This window comes from Papaver somniferum, chromosome 8, assembly GCF_003573695.1.
Source record: "Papaver somniferum cultivar HN1 chromosome 8, ASM357369v1, whole genome shotgun sequence".
Lineage (NCBI taxonomy): Eukaryota > Viridiplantae > Streptophyta > Magnoliopsida > Ranunculales > Papaveraceae > Papaver > Papaver somniferum.
In genome coordinates, this window is record NC_039365.1 from 159216096 (window position 1) to 159235304 (window position 19209).

A 19209-nucleotide genomic window follows, 5' to 3' on the forward strand; every position below is an offset into this window, starting at 1 on the left:
TATCCCAACCAACCAAAGAACAAGCTAGTCAAGTTTCGTTCAGTATTCCAAAGTGATTGGCAACTAAAACTTCCGATAGAACACCTCGAGGATGAGGCTATACATGTATTGGTAGATCGTGCGCGTGCAAGTTTCTTATCACTATGTGAATTGTGCTAGAATCAGGGGTGCCTAAATATCTAGACTAAGAATCCTAATAAAAATACATATTTGCACAAGAGTCAACATTTCAAGGTAAATGAGCTCCATTTTTATGTTTTTTTTTTCAATTTTTCAATTTTTTATTTTGATTTTTTTTCATTTTTTTCAAAAAGGAAGAGTTCAATTTTTTCAATATAGCATGTTATCGGAATATCTACTCTATACCCCCAAACCTAAACTAAACATTGTCCTCAATGTTTCAAAAGATGAATAAAATTATAATACAACATACGAATAGGACCATGCTGAGCAGAGAAAAAGGAAAGAGAATACCCGGATGTCGGCGAAAGCAAGATTAGAACTCCGTTATTCAAGGCAAAAATCCAACATATTTCAGCCTAGATCATATTGGATTAGCAAAATATATACAAAAGGAACAAAAGGGTTTTTATAATTTTTATCTACTGGATTATATACAAAAAATTCACCATACACTAACAATCTAAAGAGTTGAGGATCAACCCAAAAGACGAAGTGTAGACATTTCAACAGATTCACACAATAATAATATGATAGGCATGCAAGTGAAGCTGTGAAACAAAATGAGCTACCCCCAAACCTGGATTTTTCAACAGATAAAATTTTGGATATAAAATCTCGCAGTTTTGGGGGTTCATCATGCACAAGGTCTAGCTCGAAATGAACTTTGCTAGGGACGGGCAAACATGCTAATTCCAACTGTGGCTCCTCAAAGATATTATACTTAGATGCAAAATAGTCCAAAAGGACTTGGGAAGCACACAGTTCCAAACCTAGGTTGGGAATTTTCAGAAAAGTTGGTTTGACAATATCGGTACAAACCAAATCTAGGTTGGGTAGAAGGCCATTAGATTGTGACTCAGGCAGGACGATAGGCACATCATTATTAATCAAATCAATATCTCCTAAGTCTTCTACAAGTGTCACAACATGCTCACATTCATCAAATAAATTAGCAAGCCCACAATCAGAATCAACATCATCAACAGATTTATTCTCATGCATCGGCAAATCAGGAGAAATATCACAATGTGACCTAGGTGGAGAATCAGACACATCAATTATATTTTCATGCATATTAGTGTCAACAGACGATTCTATATTATCTAAGTCATTTTCATAGGAGAGATGCACATGCTCAAAATCAGTATCAACATCACATATATATGGAATACTAGAAGAAACATCATTCATGAAGGTCGGGGCAGAAAAGCCTAATGTATTTGAACCCAAAGGTTCCATAACATTTTCAGTATAGACATGTTCTTCTAACATAACATCATAATCATCATAATCATCATCATGGTAGCATGCATATTGGTCCTCATTAACAGTGGTGGTGTCATTAGTCGATTCATGTTCCTCTAAATTAGGTTCATATTCAACATCATTTACATGAATGGGACTAGACACTTCATTAGGGACAACATACATTTCCTCATGAATTTCCTCCTTTTGTAGGTGAAGCAAAATCTGATCTAACTTCGCCTGAATTCGTGATGTAGATCTATCAAAGTTTAGCTCACTGAGAGCTTCTATGGTGGAGTCTAAATTCATGGGAGTACAAAATTCTTCATGTTCAAATTGTGGTGATTGGTACATGTGTGCATGGTCATTAGGGTTTATAAAAGATTGATCGCAACCCTCAAAGGTTTGATTATGGTCCCAATGACTACCAGCCTCACAATTTATGGGCATTTCATACCTTGGATTTTCTCTAGATTGCCTAAAATTATGAAAAATATGACAATTCTCAACAGGGTGGTCTAAACTACCACATGCGGGACATGCATAGATTTCAGGTTGCCTAAGAAAATTAGATGTGACAGATTCCTCATGTGATTGCATTTCTAAAGCTGCGATTCGAGCTTCTAATTGATCCACAAGAGATGATTGTGTGAGTGAGGCATTAGCAAAATGTTCATTTTCACGTTGTGATGAATGATGCATGTGTGAATAGTCATTAGGGTTCATGTATTGAGGCTCGGGAATCTGAAAATGTCCATTATAATTCCTATGACTATTGACATCATGGTTTATGGGAGGTTCATAACGTGGAGTATGTCCATACGCAAGTTCTCTAAGGGATTTGTTGTATTCCCCAACTGTAGACCAAGATCTAGACATGATTGGGCTCAAAACCTAAGTAACTATGTTACAAAGCCCAAAATTTGGTTTTTAATGGGTTTGGATTTTTGGGAAAAAATTGGTTTTTATGGGTAACATTTGGTTTTGTCGGGTTTGAAAAATAAATTTGGTTTTTAATGGGTTTTAGAAAATTTGGACTTAATGGGAAAAGAAAACACTTTGGTTTATTGGGTTTTGAAAACTTTGGTTTTATGGGATAAAAGGCCAAGCCCACTGTTGGGTTTTGGAAAAATTGTTGTGAAACAGAGCCCAACTTTCGGCCTAGAGTTTGGATACACGGCCCACTAACGACTTCAGCAAGCCCAGAAACTAACGAAGCCCAGCTGAGTTCAGCTGGGTTCTGGGCTTCCAGTGACTGAAGTGCGAGGCCCAACTGGGTGTTTGGTTGTTGGGCTCTCAGTTTGTTGAAGGACAAGGCCCACTTGGGCTTTGGAAAATGTTTTACAAATGTTGTTGGGTCAAGTCCACAGTTCAGTTCAAATTACAAACCCAATAGAAAATGGAAGCCCACAATTTGGGTTCTCTTAATGGGTTTAGGCTTACTATTTAAGCACAGCCCAACTGCTCTGATTTTGGTTGCACAGCCCAGTTGGGCTTGGTTCTCAGCAACAAGCTCAGACCAGCAACTCAACAACAGCAGAAGGGCAGCAGCAGCAGGGACTCAGCAGCAGCAGCAGGGAGCAGCAACAGCAGCAGTCTTGGCAGCAGCAGAGGCTGGCAGCAGCAACAGGAAGCAGCAGCAGCAGCAGCAACACCTGTTGGCTCAAAAAGAGATGATCAGTCTCTTTGAAGCAAATGGGTGGAGCAAAGAAATAATGAGGGATAACAGCAATGATATGCAAACCAAGATGCAATATGCAAGATGATGATGCAAGTTACACTAAGATGCAATATGCTGATGCAATACAAAACAGTTAAGTTACACTAAATGCTCATGCAGGAATGCAATGCAAAGATGAATATGAAAGTTATGATGCAGGAATGTAAGCAAGAAAACAACTTCAACACAGCACCAGTCCCCGGCGGCGGCGCCAAAAACTTGGTAGGCTTTTAAGAGTGTAAAATAAGAGCCAGAAAGAAGCCTACTTGTTATACCTGCAAGTGCACAGGGTCTGTTGTAGTAGATGTGTGCAAGTCAGGGTCGAACCACAGAGACTAGGTGTGTGTGATTGAAGGTTTCCTAGCTAAGCTAGATCTCTAAGTGTAGCAGTGGCAGTGAGCTAATGAAACAAAGGCAATGAGCCTAAGGCAGTGAAGTGACAGCAAAGAAGTAAAGGGAATCAAATAAAAACAAGAAACAGTAAAGGAAAGAGGGATTTTGGGTGAAGACTAGGCATTAGATTCCACCATTTCACCTAGACTAAGTTATCCTAGTTCCACATAAATCTTGTCCCTTGTATAGTTATCAGTGAGCTTCTTGGCTCAACTGACTAACTAGATGGCAGTGGAGGTTCTATGCCTGCTGCTCATCAAAGGGTTGGGTTAGAAAGGAAGCTAAAGTCACTAAGATAATTCTAATCCTAGTAGTAGTTGGGGCTCTCACACTGCAACTACCCACAGAGAAGCCACTTAGGTGTTTTAACAACCTAAAGGATGTTCTAATCACAACTGAAGTATTCATCCTAAGTACTAATTGTCTGATTTAGAGTACAACTAGTCAGAGGATTCATAACAGACAATTAAGCATGAGTTGTAGCACAATCACATGGTGGTGTTCTAACTACAATGCATACATGATATGCACTGTGAGAGCAAAATGTAAAGTCCTTTGATTAAGACTATCCTAAACATTTCAAGCACAACAAGAATTATGTTTATAACTGAATGAAACTTAGCAATGGCTCAAAGGGTTTCCTCATCACCCTAGCTATGAGCTTAGAACATGGAAATTACACTTGAAACAACATTGCATTCAAACAAAACATGAACTGAAGATAACACAGTTGAGGAACTGGCTAGTCCATTCCTCTTGAGTGAAGCTCTGGCTAGCCCAGGCATGGTTTCTACAACACCCATAACATCAATTTATAGTTTTTACAAAACCCTAAATTTCTACAAACCCTAATTTGAAAATCCCTAAATTTTTGAATTGAAAATTACCCACTGATTTTGATCTGATTTTGTCTCTGACCCAGGTTTTCTTCTTGTCTTTTGCTTCATCTCCTGCGCTTCTTGTCGTCTCTGAAATACTAGCTCGAGATGTTTTACAAATCCCACACCCTAGGGTTCAGAGAAAGAGGTGCGAGTTTTGTAAAATGTCTAGGCTAGTAGAGGGATAGGTTTTGGGGGAAGGACTGAGCTGATGGAGGTGGTGGCAGTGATAGAAATGGTTGCGGCAGAGGAGACAGAGGAGGAGGTGGTGTTGCAGACGAGAAGAGAGTTTTGCAGATAATTTGGGAAGAAGAGAGGGGAAGAGATCGATGGAAATGGGATTAGGGTTCGTTTGGTTTAGGGTGTAGGTTTATGATGCTAGGGTGTGAGGCGGGTGTATCAAAGGTTGATGCTCAGCAAAGCGAAAGCGTAGGATGAAAATGTGATGGAATGATCCAACGGCACGATAGGAACGACCGTTGGATGATGAGATACAACAAAACTGACGGCTTCAGATGGAGTTAGGTACTATAGTGTTTGACAGGAGCTTCGGATTTTGATGTACAATGATGAGGCGACCGTTGGATGACAAGATGGATCCAATCTGAAGGCTCTCATGGAAATGGGTATGGATAATGGAAATGGATTTGGGTAAGGGTTTTGGGCCTTGGGTATGCCAAGCCCATATCTTCTTTAAGAACAATTCTTACTCTTCAAGCCCACTTCTAGTTGATCCGGCTCTTGCAAACATCATTCTTCGCTTCCTCCTAGCGGGAGTCTTTGCCGTTCCTTTGCTCTTTTCGCTCCGTGAGATAACCAGGCTTTATTTAGTACCTAAAAATGCAAAATTAATTAAGAAAAGTATTTATTCTTGAAAACAACGAAAACACAGAATATGGGATAAAATGTAGAATTAATGCACAAAAAATGAGTTAAATGCCAAGAAAAATATATAGAAATATGCACTTTTTAGCACTCATCACTTAGCAGCAGCTTCAAACTGACAATATATCTCCAGTGAAGATATTTGGCCTTCAAGACGACTAATCTTGGCGTTTTCACCCACCAGATGCTCCTGGAGACCTGCGAATACAAAAGAGTAAGTAATAAGCAAAGGAAACAAAGGAAACAAAGAATGCTGCCAGAATAGAAAGAACCCTAAGCTACCTCCTGCATGGCTAAGAGATTCTTCTAAACTATGTTGGGCCTCAGCAAGGTCCACATCAGCGGCTTCGAGATCTTCTACAAGGGTATCTTGTTCAGTCCAAAGATCATCAACATCAATCTGGAGCGAAGCATTCTCAGAGGATAAAGCTTGGTAAATATTCAACGTTCTTCCAATCTCTTAACCAAGGATGCATGGGACATGGAAGACGATGCGGAGCCAGCCTCAACAAGTCTACTCTTAAAAGAGCAGACCTCAGAAGACAAAACGTTACGCTCTGCAGTAACCTTAGCCAACGAAGCACAAGCATCTTCAAAATATGCATGGTATTTCCTACAGATGATTTCTTGGGTTGATAGGCATCTCTCAACTAAGGAAATATCCTCCTTTTGCTTTAAAATGATACCCTCTTTCCACTTAAGGGCTTCGTCACATTCCTTACGGAGCAAAGCCATTTGCTTCACGAGATCCGCGTTATGTGAAGACTCGTGAGAAAGTTGGCCTCATGATGAACATTCACCTTCATTAACCTATCATTTTTCTTATAATAATACCAAACATTTGAGGTCAACTTGGATACCTGTTACCGGAGATGTCTAAGATCACTAGGGATACCAGCTGACAGGCGCAGGATGTCTCAGGACTATGCAACCAAACAGAAATAAAAACAAAGATAAGGGAAAGAAGAAACGAACCTATGGCTCTGAAGGACCCATCAACCACAGCAGAATCAGCAGCTTTACGCCCACCCTCGGCAACTTTAGCATCATTGTTAGCTCTCTCAAGGGCCATAAAACAAGCCTCCAAGGATCTCTGAGTCTTTCTCAGATCTTCCTCCAAACAAAGATACCTTAGAAACAAAAGCAGTATCACCAGACGAAGGTTGTTGTGTGCTAACAAGGGCACATTCTTGATGAGCGCGATCCAATATAGCATTCAAGTGAGTACATTTAGCCCTATAAAACTTGAACAAGGTACATCCCACATCTATTTGTTTACAAAGATGCAAATAACGAAGCATAATAACAAACGAAGGTTCAAATCAAAGCATGAAAAAGTCAAGTAAGAAATCACTTATTGAGAACAGCGAAAGACGAGGAAGGAAATCAGCATAGGTGTCCATAAAAGCCTCCATCACTTGGATACTACCTATGCGGATTTCACAAAGGCTCTGACTAGAGCGAAGGAAGTCCGGGTCAAAGGAAAGATCCTTAGCCACACGATACTGAGCAGACAGGACGTCCAGCTGCGAAGCTATCTCCAAAGAACCAGCCAGATGGTGACGATCAACCTAGCAGAAAAGGGACCCTTTGAATCCCGCGGGATGGATTCGAGAATATCATCGTCAGGACTCTCAAGGCTCAAATTCTCAGGTAACTTATTCTTCTCAGATTCAACAATGCTTCCACCAATCACATGGGAGCGAGCATGGGGCACGAGTACTGAGCCCTCACCACGGCGGAGAGACGACATGGTGGATGAGCTAGGGACCGAAGAAAGAGCTTGAGCACCATCTAAATCCATATCACCAGCAGAAGGAAGATTATCCAGTACGGACCAATCTGGTGACGAAGACGGAGGTCCAACAACCTTACTAATAGGAGTAGTAGAAACAGACTGAGCGCTCCCCAATGAGGTGGGCGTAACATTGAAAGAGAAACTGGGCAGTGAAAGCACAACCCTTTTCTTCTACTGATATCCCGATCTACTAACCTTCACCACAGGGGCAACACCCTTGGCAAACGAGCCACTCGATTTAAACGAAGTAGCATGAGACGAAGAAAGGCTCTTGGAAGCTACAACAGCAGCCCCAGTAGCCGAGACAACAGGAAATGCACCGCTAGGAGCAGAAAAATAGGGTACCTTTGGAAGAGCTAGATCTTGGACACTAACAGGGCTCACCAGTGATACATCACCACCAACTGGGAGGTTCTCAACCTCAACAGAGCCAGCACGAATGGGACTGGGGTTATCCTTGGAAAAATCTTTCTCAATATCGTCCAAATGAGGGTTGAGGCCAATATCCTCAATGTCCTCCATATCTTCGCCATCCGACACCTCCTCGCCATCCTTGGGATCCTCATCGGATTCTTCAAGATCAATAACAGCCTTCAACTTTCCCTTTCTCTTGGAAGACTGTGATAAAACACATGCGCCAGCTAAAGATCATGGGAAAAGTACTAAGGAACCTACGAAAACAAAGGTAGGGTTATGATCATTTACCTCCACAGGTGTTGGCGTAGCTGTTTCAGCCGAAGCCTTTCTTTTCCAGTCCTAGTGGCTACGGAATTACCAGCAGAACCCGAAGCAGTCCTAGCATCAGAACCAGGAGCAGTTCAAGCATAATAAGCAGGGGCAGGCTACAGAAAAAAGTCATCGGAATATTAAACAAAAGCTGCAAAAAAGGCTCAAAATGAAAAAACTCAAAGGAAAACGAAGGTTATCTCATGAGAAGCAGCAGGGTTGAAAACCCAAGGCTGATATTCATCATACTTTTCAGGCAAGTAAAGAGCGGTACGAGGACGTTGGGATCTGCGGTAGTAAAACCAAAGGCCCAAGGACCCACCACACGAAGGGGAGTACGAGCCCAGCGATCATCATTATCAAGACGGATGCGGTCAGGCTTCGGCAAAGGTAGGCTATCAGAATAAGGGATAATAGTCAAACCGGTCTTATCAATCTCCTCCAGCAGACGAAGGATGTTACCTTCCCTGATTTTCCTAGCAGTAACATGGATACGACGAGGGCAAACACTCCAAGGAAGAACATTACTCTTCTGAATAACATCAGCATACGTAGTATTGAAGTTGGCAGGGATATAATCCTCTTGCTTAGACCTCCCATCAGCAAAGGGTTCATAAGACTTCGAAGTAGTCTTTCCTTACTACGGTACCAGATCTCATGAAGGGCATACCAGTAATTACCGGTATACTGCATAACTCCTCGGACCTGAGTCTTGTTCACAGGGTCATCCCAGGTAGAAAAATGTCATAGTCAAAGGGATCCTTTCTACTAAACAAAGGGAGGAGCATACCTGCGGCCAGCTGACCAACACTAATCAGAAGGTGGTTCTCATCATAAGGATCAAAACTCCGGATCAGGGACTCAGTGATAACATCAGGGCCATCGACAAAGGAAATCTCAAACTTATGCAGGCGAAAAGACTTAATGATCTCAGCTAAAGATAAGTGAGCGTAGCTATCCTTGTCACGAAGCTGAAGCCTATGAAGCTCATAGTGAGGAGGAGGAGGTGGAATATCCTCAAAAACAACCTCTTGTACCTCGGGTTTCACATCAGTCTCAGGGACCACAGCCATCTCAGTATCCTCAGGAGGAGGAGATGGCGTAGCATCAGGATGGTCCATCCGCGGAGGTGGATCAGTAGACGAAGAGGTTCTCTGTCCCTTCCGCGTAGGCTTCTTTGGAAGTCTCATGATTCCTAACACCAGCAAGAAGAACATCCCATCAAAAATGGTGGACTCAAAATCACAGTCAACTCAAAAGCAAATTGGGGGCAAAAACAAGCATACTTTGGGCATGGGTTTAACTAAACCAATTCCAATGGAAGCAGTTTAAACCCATCATAAGATGAAATCAAAGGTTATTCATCACCATGAATAAAATTGCAGATGAAGAACAATCATGGCAGAATCAATATCAAAATACGAAATGGAAACAAACCCAAACTCTCATACAACGTGGAGAGTACATCAAAAGCTTCAAATAACGCATGCAGACACCCAAGAACATCAATGGCGATCAATGACAATTAACCAAATCCAAAGCAAGGAGAATCCAAGACGAAAATCCGAACAGGCAGGGAAGAAGCAAACTATCACTTACTTGAATATGATGATCGAGTGTTGAACCGGAGCCTTGGAGAATCAAAAAGAAGATCAACAGTTAACAGCAGAAAAAAATCTTTGTAAAAGAGACAGAGAGCGACAGTTCGAGGGAAAGAAAAGGAGTTAATGAAAATTCCTCCTCTTTATTCTCTTATTATAGGCGGCTGAAGAATCCAAAAATTTGGACGTCCCAAAATTCAAGGGGAAGTTATTGCATGAAAGGACATGTGGGGACCACCCAATCGGTACGTGCAAAAATGGTGGCGTTACGGGAGTTTTTCTTCCAATCCTACCAAATGGTAGAATATGAAAGAAAATGGGCAAACTGTGAATGGCAATATTCCACGGAACACGTGTCACGATCTTAGTGGTCGCATACACGATAACTGTGTATCCCTTGCTATACATAGAAACCTGAGTAGCAGAAGATACCTTTGCAGATCTACTTTATCTCATCCCAAGAAGGGATACCTCGACGGTTAAGATGGAAAAAGTAAAGCCTAGTCTAGGGGGGCAGCTGGCGAAGGGACAGAGTTAGATGACGCATCTAATCAGCATTAAATGCACAAATCTCTTATCTACACGCATAACCAAAGAATGTGAATAGGAATGACGTGGCGGAATCTGACTGGCAAAGATTAGCGGTGAACGAAGGTATAATCTATACTGAGGCTGGGAAGTTCCCGAAGGAACGTGGGTCGGCTGAGGTGGCAGAGTTCGACTGGAGAAAGCACGCGGCGAACGAAGGTACATATCAAAGATATACCTGAAGTATAGGAGCTATAAGTACCAAGCCTCACCAACAAACTAGGGGCATTCAATATCTAGGAGAAGGAGATCTAGTCGTAAGCTTATACCTCTTTAATGTTTAAAACTTAAGTATTTACTTCGACTTGAGTTTTCTCTATTACTTTGGGAAGCATTTAATATCTTTGTAACCACCACAACTTAATAAAAACAAATCACTCATTACCCCGTGGGCGTAGACGAAAGTTGAACCACGTAATATCTTGTGTCTCATGATAACTTAGAAGTATTTACGTTACCTTATTATTCTTTGTTATTATCGTGATATTAGATATCATTTATTACTTAGTATCATCAATTCAACAGAGGTATCATTACTACATAGTATCTGATCCTCTGAGTTGTTTACATTAGGTAGACTATGGGAAAATTAGTAGTCACTGTTTGGCGCTAGAAGGATTTGCTCACCATCTTGAGTTTTTATATTCCGTCATAAGGGTGGATTGAAATGTATACAACATGAATCTATATATGGTAGCTAAATTAGCTTGGCGACTCTTAATTGAACATGATTCCCTCGGGTCTTCTCAATTAAAATCTAAATACTTCAGGAAGAAATATGTTTTTAGGGTTAAAAAGTCTCAAACCAGCTCACGGTATTAGCTAAGGAATAGCTCTCTTCGAACAGAATAACATATGAGAGGTAGGAGTTGGTAACAACATAAGTATTTGGGAGGATAATTGGATATCTAATATAAGCAACTTTGCTCCAATACAAAAACAGTACCAATAACCATTTAACACTTGTGATTGGTCTTATTGATCCAATCACCAAAAAGTGGAATATTACTTTGATTACCTCTATGTTTGACACCAATATTGCTGCAAAAATATTTAAAGTTAGGATCTCATAGAGTGAGGTAAATAATTCTAAAGCTGATAGACTGATATGGCTTCTGAATACTTCAGAGGAGTTTACTGTGAATTTTACGTACGCAAAACTAATTGAGAACATAATCAATTCCAACAATCTAAACATGAGTGATAAGTTTTGGAAATACTTATGGAATCTAAATGTCTCCCAAAATCAAAATCCTCACCTAGAAAAGTTTACAAAATGTAGTTTCTACAAACTTTAAACTGGCTAAGATCCTTAAAAATGTCTCCCCAAAATGTACTTTTGGTTGTGACGAAGATGATACTTTAGAACATGTCTGGGCTTTAGCACCTAATCCAATTCAATTCTCTTTTAATAATGATGTCACCTTTCTATATATTTGTAAAACTTGGATACAAAAACCCAGCAGATTTATAAACCTAGAATTCTGACTAAAATCCGGTTCTTATGGAAGGAAAGATGCAATAAAACCTTCCATGATAAACATAGATCAACAAATCAGTTAGCTTTAGACATTCAAAGAGATGGTCAATTTTGGCAGAATGGTTATAAGAATAGAGCATATAAATCGACAAAGAAAAACCTTCCATAGAACCATAAAGAAGTCTAAAAATTTCATGTATACCAATGTAAAATAAATGTGGATGCATCTTGGATTTCTTCTAATAAACCTTCAAGGTTTTCCTTAATCCTTAGAGATGATGCAAGTGAAATTGAACATAGCAGAGAAGGACCAACCAAAACAGCATCTCTGGAAGAAGCAGAGGTAGTAAAGATGCTTCAGACAGCGCAATGGGCAAGAGGGATACAACTCACCAATTTCAGCATATAAGGAGACTGGAGAAATTTTTGACTACTTCAACGGGAAACACTCACCTGTCTCTTAGAAAAACCAAGCTATCATGCAAGAAGTTCAACAGGAAATTAGTGATTGTCCAACTTTTCAAGGTTTTTCTTTCATACTTAGATTGGAAAATAGAGTAATAGACCTCTTAGCAAAGGAAGCTAAACATTTCAGTTGTAATATAAATTGGGAACTTACTCCACCCTCTTGCATTAACAATGCTCTTGTAGTTAATAAATTTAATGCTAAGAAGGTTCTCAATCCTACCACAATAGATAGCTCTACTTCGTCTGTAGTTAATAAATCTAATGCTAGGAAGGTTTTCAATCCTACCACAATAGATTGCTCTAATTCGTCTGTAATCAGGGTTTCTAACTCCCTAAGTTAGTTCGTTTAGTATATTACCAATTTACAAAAAAATAAAAAAAATCTAACAATTTTTTTTAAAGTCCAATGTCTATATTTTTTTTTAAATAATCTTAACCCATTACAAACCACTCACTATAGCAATAGAGAAGGAAATGCTCTTTATCTTTCATAAATGAACTGAAAAACCTAGCACCGCTTGAGTTCTCACGCTCAGATTTGCTCATTTGGAGCATATCTGAGCAGGAAAAACCACCTTTGATCTCTTTAATCCTTAGTAGTCTCTTAGGTTTTGCTTTATCTCGTAGATATACTTTCTTTTATCTTCTCAGTTTTAGTATTTGTAGTATTAGGTTTAATTTGGGGATTTTTTCGATTGTGATTATCTCGTGCTTTTGCTTCTTTCTTTGCTATATCATTTGATGAAGAAGGTGTTTTGTGGTCTGATTCTCTTCAAAAGAATCTCTTCTGCAAAAACAACGTAGCATCCATAACTAAATCGACAACAACAACAACGTCAACATCAACCAAAACATCGACTCCGGTACCAACGCCAACAACACTAGCAATATATTTTTCATCAACAGCAACAAAGAACATCTTCAAACCCGAGACTCCGACACCGTTGACAGATTCCGAGCGATTCACTCCGTTCCAGAATAGCTTTGTTACTTCTGCTACTTTATTAATAAAACCCTTGAGAGATGGTTGGACCATTTTATAATCCTACATTACTGAATTGACAGTTTGTTATCAGATTTGGTTTTGTTTAAAATAATCCAAACAATGCCATCTAAACTTGTTTACTGTTTACAGGTTTCTGATTTGGATGTAAACTCAAACTGATCTTTTGATTTAGTGGAGTAATTTTATCTTTGTTGTTTTTCCTTTAATCACTAATATTAGTATGTCAGTAATGTAATGGGTCCGATCTCGATTCTTCTAAATTATTGTAACTTAAGTTTTTACCAACAAAAAAAAAACTGTTACAAGTTTTTTTTTTCTTTTTTTTTTTTTTGTAACAAGACTTTATTAACAGAAAACCAGCTGGGCCTCACAAAATGGAGGAGAGTCTTCCCCGTAGTGCCACCGTATAACAAAAAATTCAAAAAAGATGGACACTCAGACCCAGACTTCGCGACACTTCTCCTTAGCAGCCTTCTTAAAGAGATAGTCTGCCACATTGTTAGCTTCTCTATACTGATGGCAAAAAAGAACATTATGAAAAATTCTAGCTAACAAATGGATGTCCTGGACCACAGTCTCAAAAAACCAAGAAACATCCACAAGTCTGTTATATACATCTATATATACATAGAATCACTTTCTACAACAAGGTTAGGGATATTAAGACTACGAGCTAGCTTAAGACCATCTCTGATGGCGAAGAGCTCGGCCATGTTGTTACCATTTCTGAACAAGTAGGTAGCATAAGCCGTTCTGAATCTGCCATCTTCGTCCCTGATGATCCCACCTGCTCCTGCAAAACCATGATCATCCGAAGCACCATCAGTATTAAGTTTCATATAACTAGAAGGAGTATCCCAACTGATACTGAGACAAAACCGTTACAAGCTAACAAATGCATTAAAATTTGGGGAAAATCATTTTTGTAGTAAGTAGACTAGTTGACTAATAATATTCCCGCGGGTACAAGTTTTGCCATAGAAAACCACCAAAAAGGGGAAAAAAATGACAACACTAAAACAAACATCCCTTAATCCAGATTTTTCCAAATTATTTTCCTTAAACGCCCAAAATACTCTCTCTTTTTTTTAGTAAGCGGTTTATTAGGTGTACAGTAAGCCCTAATAGTCTTCCATAAACTCCGATTCCTACTGCTAAATCTCTATAATTTTGCTTCAAAACAAAAAAATAAATAAAAAACTCTCTACAATTTCTTAAAAAAATCTCCGGGTCTAGATTTATTACTGTCAGATGAAGAAGGGAAAGATTGTTGATGGAAAGAATAAGAAAAGAAGAAAGCAGCAAACCCCAATTGATGATCCTTCTCCATCTCCTTCTCCATATCTTCCACAGGATTTGGTTCTCGGGAACATCATTACCAGATTACCAGTTCGTGTTCTATCACGATTCAAATTGGTAAGTAAGTTATGGTACAATTCGATCGTTAATGATACAAAATTTGCCATGTCTCATTTCTCTCATCACCAGACTAGGAGAAAATTATGGTTTAATCTTCATAATGTGTTAAAAATAGGTAAAGATGAGGTGAGAAATTACTTTTTCAATTTAGAAAAGGATGGTTCTGATGAGTATAATTTTAAGCTATTACACAAACATGAATCACAAGGTCGCTCAATTGAACCAGTAGGTAACTGCAATGGGTTATCTTGTTTTCAACGTATGGGTATTTCACCTGGTTCTGAAGAAATCATTATTGTGAATCCGTTTAGGCGTGAAACACTTAATCTCATCTGTTTGATTCCTAAGATTGGTGGAGGAGGGGGTTCATTAAAATATCTGTGTCATGGTTTTGGTTTTGATTTATTGTCACAAGAGTATAAGGTTGTACTTATTTATACAACTTCAACAAGCGAAGGTGATCGGGGTTTCATTTGCATGGTTCTCACATTGGGAGTAAGATCTTGGAGGAAGGTAGTTACTAGTACTTGTGATATGTTGCCACCACCAGGATACTCTCCTTTTCCAAGTCAAATGGTGACAACAATGTGGAAAAAGGATCATAGATCAGCCGCTATTTGTGGAGGTGATCTTTTATGGAGAATAACTCATACTGGTAGTCTTGATGGTAATAAGATTGAAATGTTGCTTTCGTTTGACATTCATAATGAAAAAATTCAGTTCATTGGACTTCCTGAAGAATGCAATTCTCTGCAATCGACGTTAAAAAGGGATTATTATCTAGAAATCGGTCATCATCTTCTAGAGTTCAAAGGATATCCTTGTGTTGCACGTTCTGCAAAGCGATTGATAAATAGGACAGATTCCAATAAATTTTGTCATTATCGTTTTGAGATTCTTTTTTATATATTGAAGGACAAGGTCAACCAAGAATGGGAAAACCAGGAGAGTTTCGATGTTAGATTGAAGGACGACAGTTTTGAGCCCGGCGAAGATTATCGGAATCCTTTCCTTCAGTACTTTAGCCACATTGATGCCTGTCCTACACGTATCTTCAGTTTCTCTGATCAAATGATACTGTATTGGTTTGATGGGGGATGTCTTATATTCTACCATTTGGAACATCATAACGTGGTAGAAGGCTTCCACTCCGATGATAAGCAAACTCGTAGTATTTTTAAGGATAAGATGAAAGAGATCAATCCAGACCCTGATTATGACGAGGAGGATGTTGATGATTCTGAATGTGTTTGTCCCCTTATTGATTATCAGCTGCATGCACAAGTGGAAAACATCATTTCGCTGAATAAACTTCATTCCTGAAGGAGAAGAAGTTGTTGAATTTGACATCAGCAGAATGGTATGTTTTCTTTTAGGTAGTTTTCTCCAATTTAAGTTTTATTGCAGAGTTGTTTTTTATTTTATTGACGGAAAAAAACAAACTATCCTAAGGCATAACTCATTGTTGCATAATAGATTTCTCATTCTGCCCATCTTCACTTTCATCTGAACTACTACTACTGCTTACAATCTTCATGTACATACTATCCTCACTTGTGGAATGATGATATTTTTCTCGCTTTAATGCCATGAAATGTGCTATACACAATGATCCAAAATTTTCTTTGTATTCGAGATTCTCTTCTCCGAACCCAAATTCATCCAGCGCAAAATTTACCACCATATTTTAGATATTACATACCTTTAAAGATTATGTAAATCAAGTGAATTGTTAAGTTTTCGAAGGCGATCAACAAGATCCCGGGGCCTAACTGCTATGAAAAAAGGGTTGCAGGATTTATACCGACAACGATACCAAGTGTGATATCAAAAGCATGTCTCAAGAACACATCTTGTAAACCGATTATGAAGCCTTTATTGTATCTCGATGAGAAATGCTTCAATCTCTATTGAATCTTTAATTGCTCTCTTAGTTATCCACATTCAAACTGTGATTCTAAAATCTTTTGCTGCAAAAACTGTGGTAGCCATCTTTTTCCATAAATCGGCATCACAGTAAAGATAGCTTGGCCTAGTAACTTGAAAGCCTCATATATATCAGAACCTCTAGGGAAGTTGCGAGAGTTGGTTTTAAGAATGTACTCAGACTTTCTTTGCATTAGGTGTGAATAACACGTCTGGACCAAAAAACAAAGACCCCTCTAATAACATTGTACTCGAAATGGTCTTACTAATAACTTCAGTCGTCCAGACTCCAGTCATAGAGACTAAGGTTGCTGTTTAATCTTATGGAGCTAACCACTTGGAATTTTGCAAGGTTTCTGGTGATTCATGTTGCAGGTGATATAGTCCACCAATTGCTGCAAAGCTTAGGATTTGGCTGTGGGACAACCGCCAAGCGGCATATGACATATTTGCACATCAAGAAAAAGGTATTACTTTAGAGCTTCTTTTGTACAAACTTTCAACATCTCATGGAACCAAGAAGAAAGAAATAAAGAAAAAAATTGCATTAGTTTAGCCCTACCCAACCATAATTCTTGGTTCCGTCCCTTGACATAACCCATGTGAATTTCACTAGCTTGTTTACTTAATCTGATAAAAACAATCAACAAGAGGGTAACAATGATTATTGGGATCCTACTACTGAAGTCTTAAGTATTATAGTTTCATAAACTGGTAATTACACCGCTTACCGAACAATATTCACTACACAAATCATAATTTTGTAATTCAAATAAATCTGAACTTGAATCACTTTCTCCACCATTATCATCATCCATATCAAGATCGTGTTGTTTATCGTTATCCTTCTTCCTCCTTATCCTCATCACCATATTCCCATCTTTATCTTTACTATGTTGTTTTTCTGATAAGGAGTTTATTTTCTTATATTTTTCATAAAGCACATCAAGTGTTTCCATATCTCTATTAATCATCTTCTGATCTTGTAATGATATAGAACTACCTCTTCCACTATGCTTTGATAAGTTATTAGAAAACAAAAAATCTTGGTTTGAGGTTGTAACTAGATCTGATGTTGATGATGAATTCTGATACATCTTTGTTTTGGTACTGAATGGAGGAGGTGTTCTAAAACCACTAGTGAGGGAAGAAGAATATAATAGTAATGGTGATGATTTCATATCAGAAATAGAAGCAGCTGTAGAAGTAGTTATTTTGTTGCTGTTATTATTGAAGCTTGGAAAATGGCTTATACTACTTCTTCTTTTCCTTCTGCCATAACCTAATTCACGATGACTTTCTTGGTCTTCGTCTTTGATACTTGATGTCGTGGGTTTCTTCTTCTTCGACGAAGAAGCTTGGTTGAAAAGAGAATTTAAAAAACTTACTAATTTCCCACCTGGAGAAACGGGTTGTTTATTTTTATTTTTATTTAAATAAGCCTTCTGATCTTTGGTCTGTTTTTGACGGTGAGACTGTGATGATGAAAAGCTTTGGTTACTTCTAAAAGGACTAGAGTCTAAACTAATTCTTGATCTCCTTCCTACTGGTTGATCATCTTGGTTCCTGATATTATTCTTATTGTTGTTCAGCATTGATTTTTGATGAATACTACTGGCTCCTGCTGCAAAATACTTAGTAGCTTCAAAGACATCGATTTCATCATCAGAATCATTTCTTTGGTTGAGGTTGTAGTGGTGGTGGTAATGGTGGTTAGGTATCTTGTGGACTGCACTATAATGGTGATCAGGATATCTTGTGTTAGACATGGTTGTTGATGATAAAATGTTGATGATAAACAGCTATATATATAGTTCTTGATCATGTGGATGATAAAATTGGTCTTTTTGTTTACTTACAATATATGGGGCAGAGATCGTGGAGGAGAAGATAGAACTGAGTTGGACGAGATTTAGTGGGCAGAGAGGGTCAGTGTGCTTGCAGTTAGCGACACAACAATGCTTCCAAGGGGTCAGCTGCTGAAATGTGTTTTGGTGAGGAACCTTCTTGTCTTTCCATTTCCGGTTGTCTTGTCCAATATCTATCTTACAAGCACATTTACACCTTGTTTTTTTGGATGTGTTTGTTTTTTCATTTTCTGATGTTTGACATACTGAGCAACTCTTATATGTTTAAGAGTCGGGTATCATTTTGTACCTAACTCGTTTGCAGGTATGTTATAACTTGGATACGGATGGGTAGAAAACAAACAACCCAACCTGAAGAATTTGATTTTGCTGTAAGAATACACATTTTTACCAATTTTTTTGTGAAGTTTCTAAACCATTTGCAGTAAAATGGGCGAAGTGGCTAAACTTATCTCATTCGAAATATGAACAGATTATTTAGCTCTGATTCCACCTCCAAGGACATACCTCTTGTGTTCTCTGCCACTCGGATCATCGTCTGAATCACATGGTCCCTCCTTTCGTGTACGGGGTTTATATCTGAAGCCGATCTATGCTATGTCATGAATCATGATATATACTTGTTATCTCTAACAAGAAAGGTCTTTTCTTTTTCATTGAGATAATTTCTTTAAGTGCCAGCCACGAGATCGATATAACGATCATATTTCAAGATAATTCAGCAATCTCATATCTGGGTCATAACCAATCACGATTTCTGTGATGTTACGTGCCTTCCATATCAGACACATGATAAAAAGGCATTCTTGGCATGGCTTGTTGTATTTATCCCCAAGTCTTTCATTGCATGGTTACCCGAACAAAAGATTGGCTTGATGTGGGCCGTCGTGTTTTGCAAACTTGCAAGTGTGCAAACTGTCGGTCTATTCACAGTAACATTTTAGAACCCCACTCTGAACAACGATTAAATTTTTAACCTTACGTTTCTCTTTTATGATTGGATTGCTCACTGCCTCGCTCCAAAT

At 38.7% G+C, this 19209-nt stretch overlaps 2 protein-coding genes across 7 annotated transcripts; one reads left to right on the forward strand and one right to left on the reverse strand.

Moving 5' to 3' along the window:
• Positions 1-14037: 14037 nt before the first annotated feature.
• Positions 14038-19208, forward strand: LOC113303705 (F-box protein At1g30790-like). Of its 6 annotated transcripts, none has more exons than XM_026552765.1 (5): positions 14038-16783; positions 17909-18058; positions 18190-18310; positions 18454-18555; positions 18657-19208. In XM_026552765.1, exon 1 carries the CDS (start codon positions 14223-14225, stop codon positions 15711-15713), a length of 1491 nt encoding a protein of 496 aa, XP_026408550.1. In that variant the 5' UTR covers positions 14038-14222; the 3' UTR covers positions 15714-16783; positions 17909-18058; positions 18190-18310; positions 18454-18555; positions 18657-19208. The 6 variants fall into 6 exon arrangements, with proteins under 6 accessions (XP_026408550.1, XP_026408549.1, XP_026408548.1 ...); XM_026552764.1 differs by having other exon boundaries at positions 14038-15750; positions 16669-16783; positions 17909-18310; XM_026552763.1 differs by having other exon boundaries at positions 17909-18310.
• LOC113306304 (protein BIG GRAIN 1-like E) lies at positions 16783-18085 on the reverse strand. Its single transcript, XM_026555257.1, has one exon. The coding sequence runs from the start codon at positions 18083-18085 to the stop codon at positions 17021-17023; it is 1065 nt and encodes a 354-aa protein (XP_026411042.1). The 3' UTR covers positions 16783-17020.
• Position 19209: the final 1 nt, after the last annotated feature.

What these genes read in the sequence shown, in the direction of transcription:
- LOC113303705 (XM_026552763.1), top strand. Translation starts at nt 14,223, where the DNA reads ATGAAGAAGGGAAAGATTGTTGATGGAAAGAATAAGAAAAGAAGAAAG.
- LOC113306304 (XM_026555257.1), bottom strand. Translation starts at nt 18,085, where the DNA reads ATGTCTAACACAAGATATCCTGATCACCATTATAGTGCAGTCCACAAG.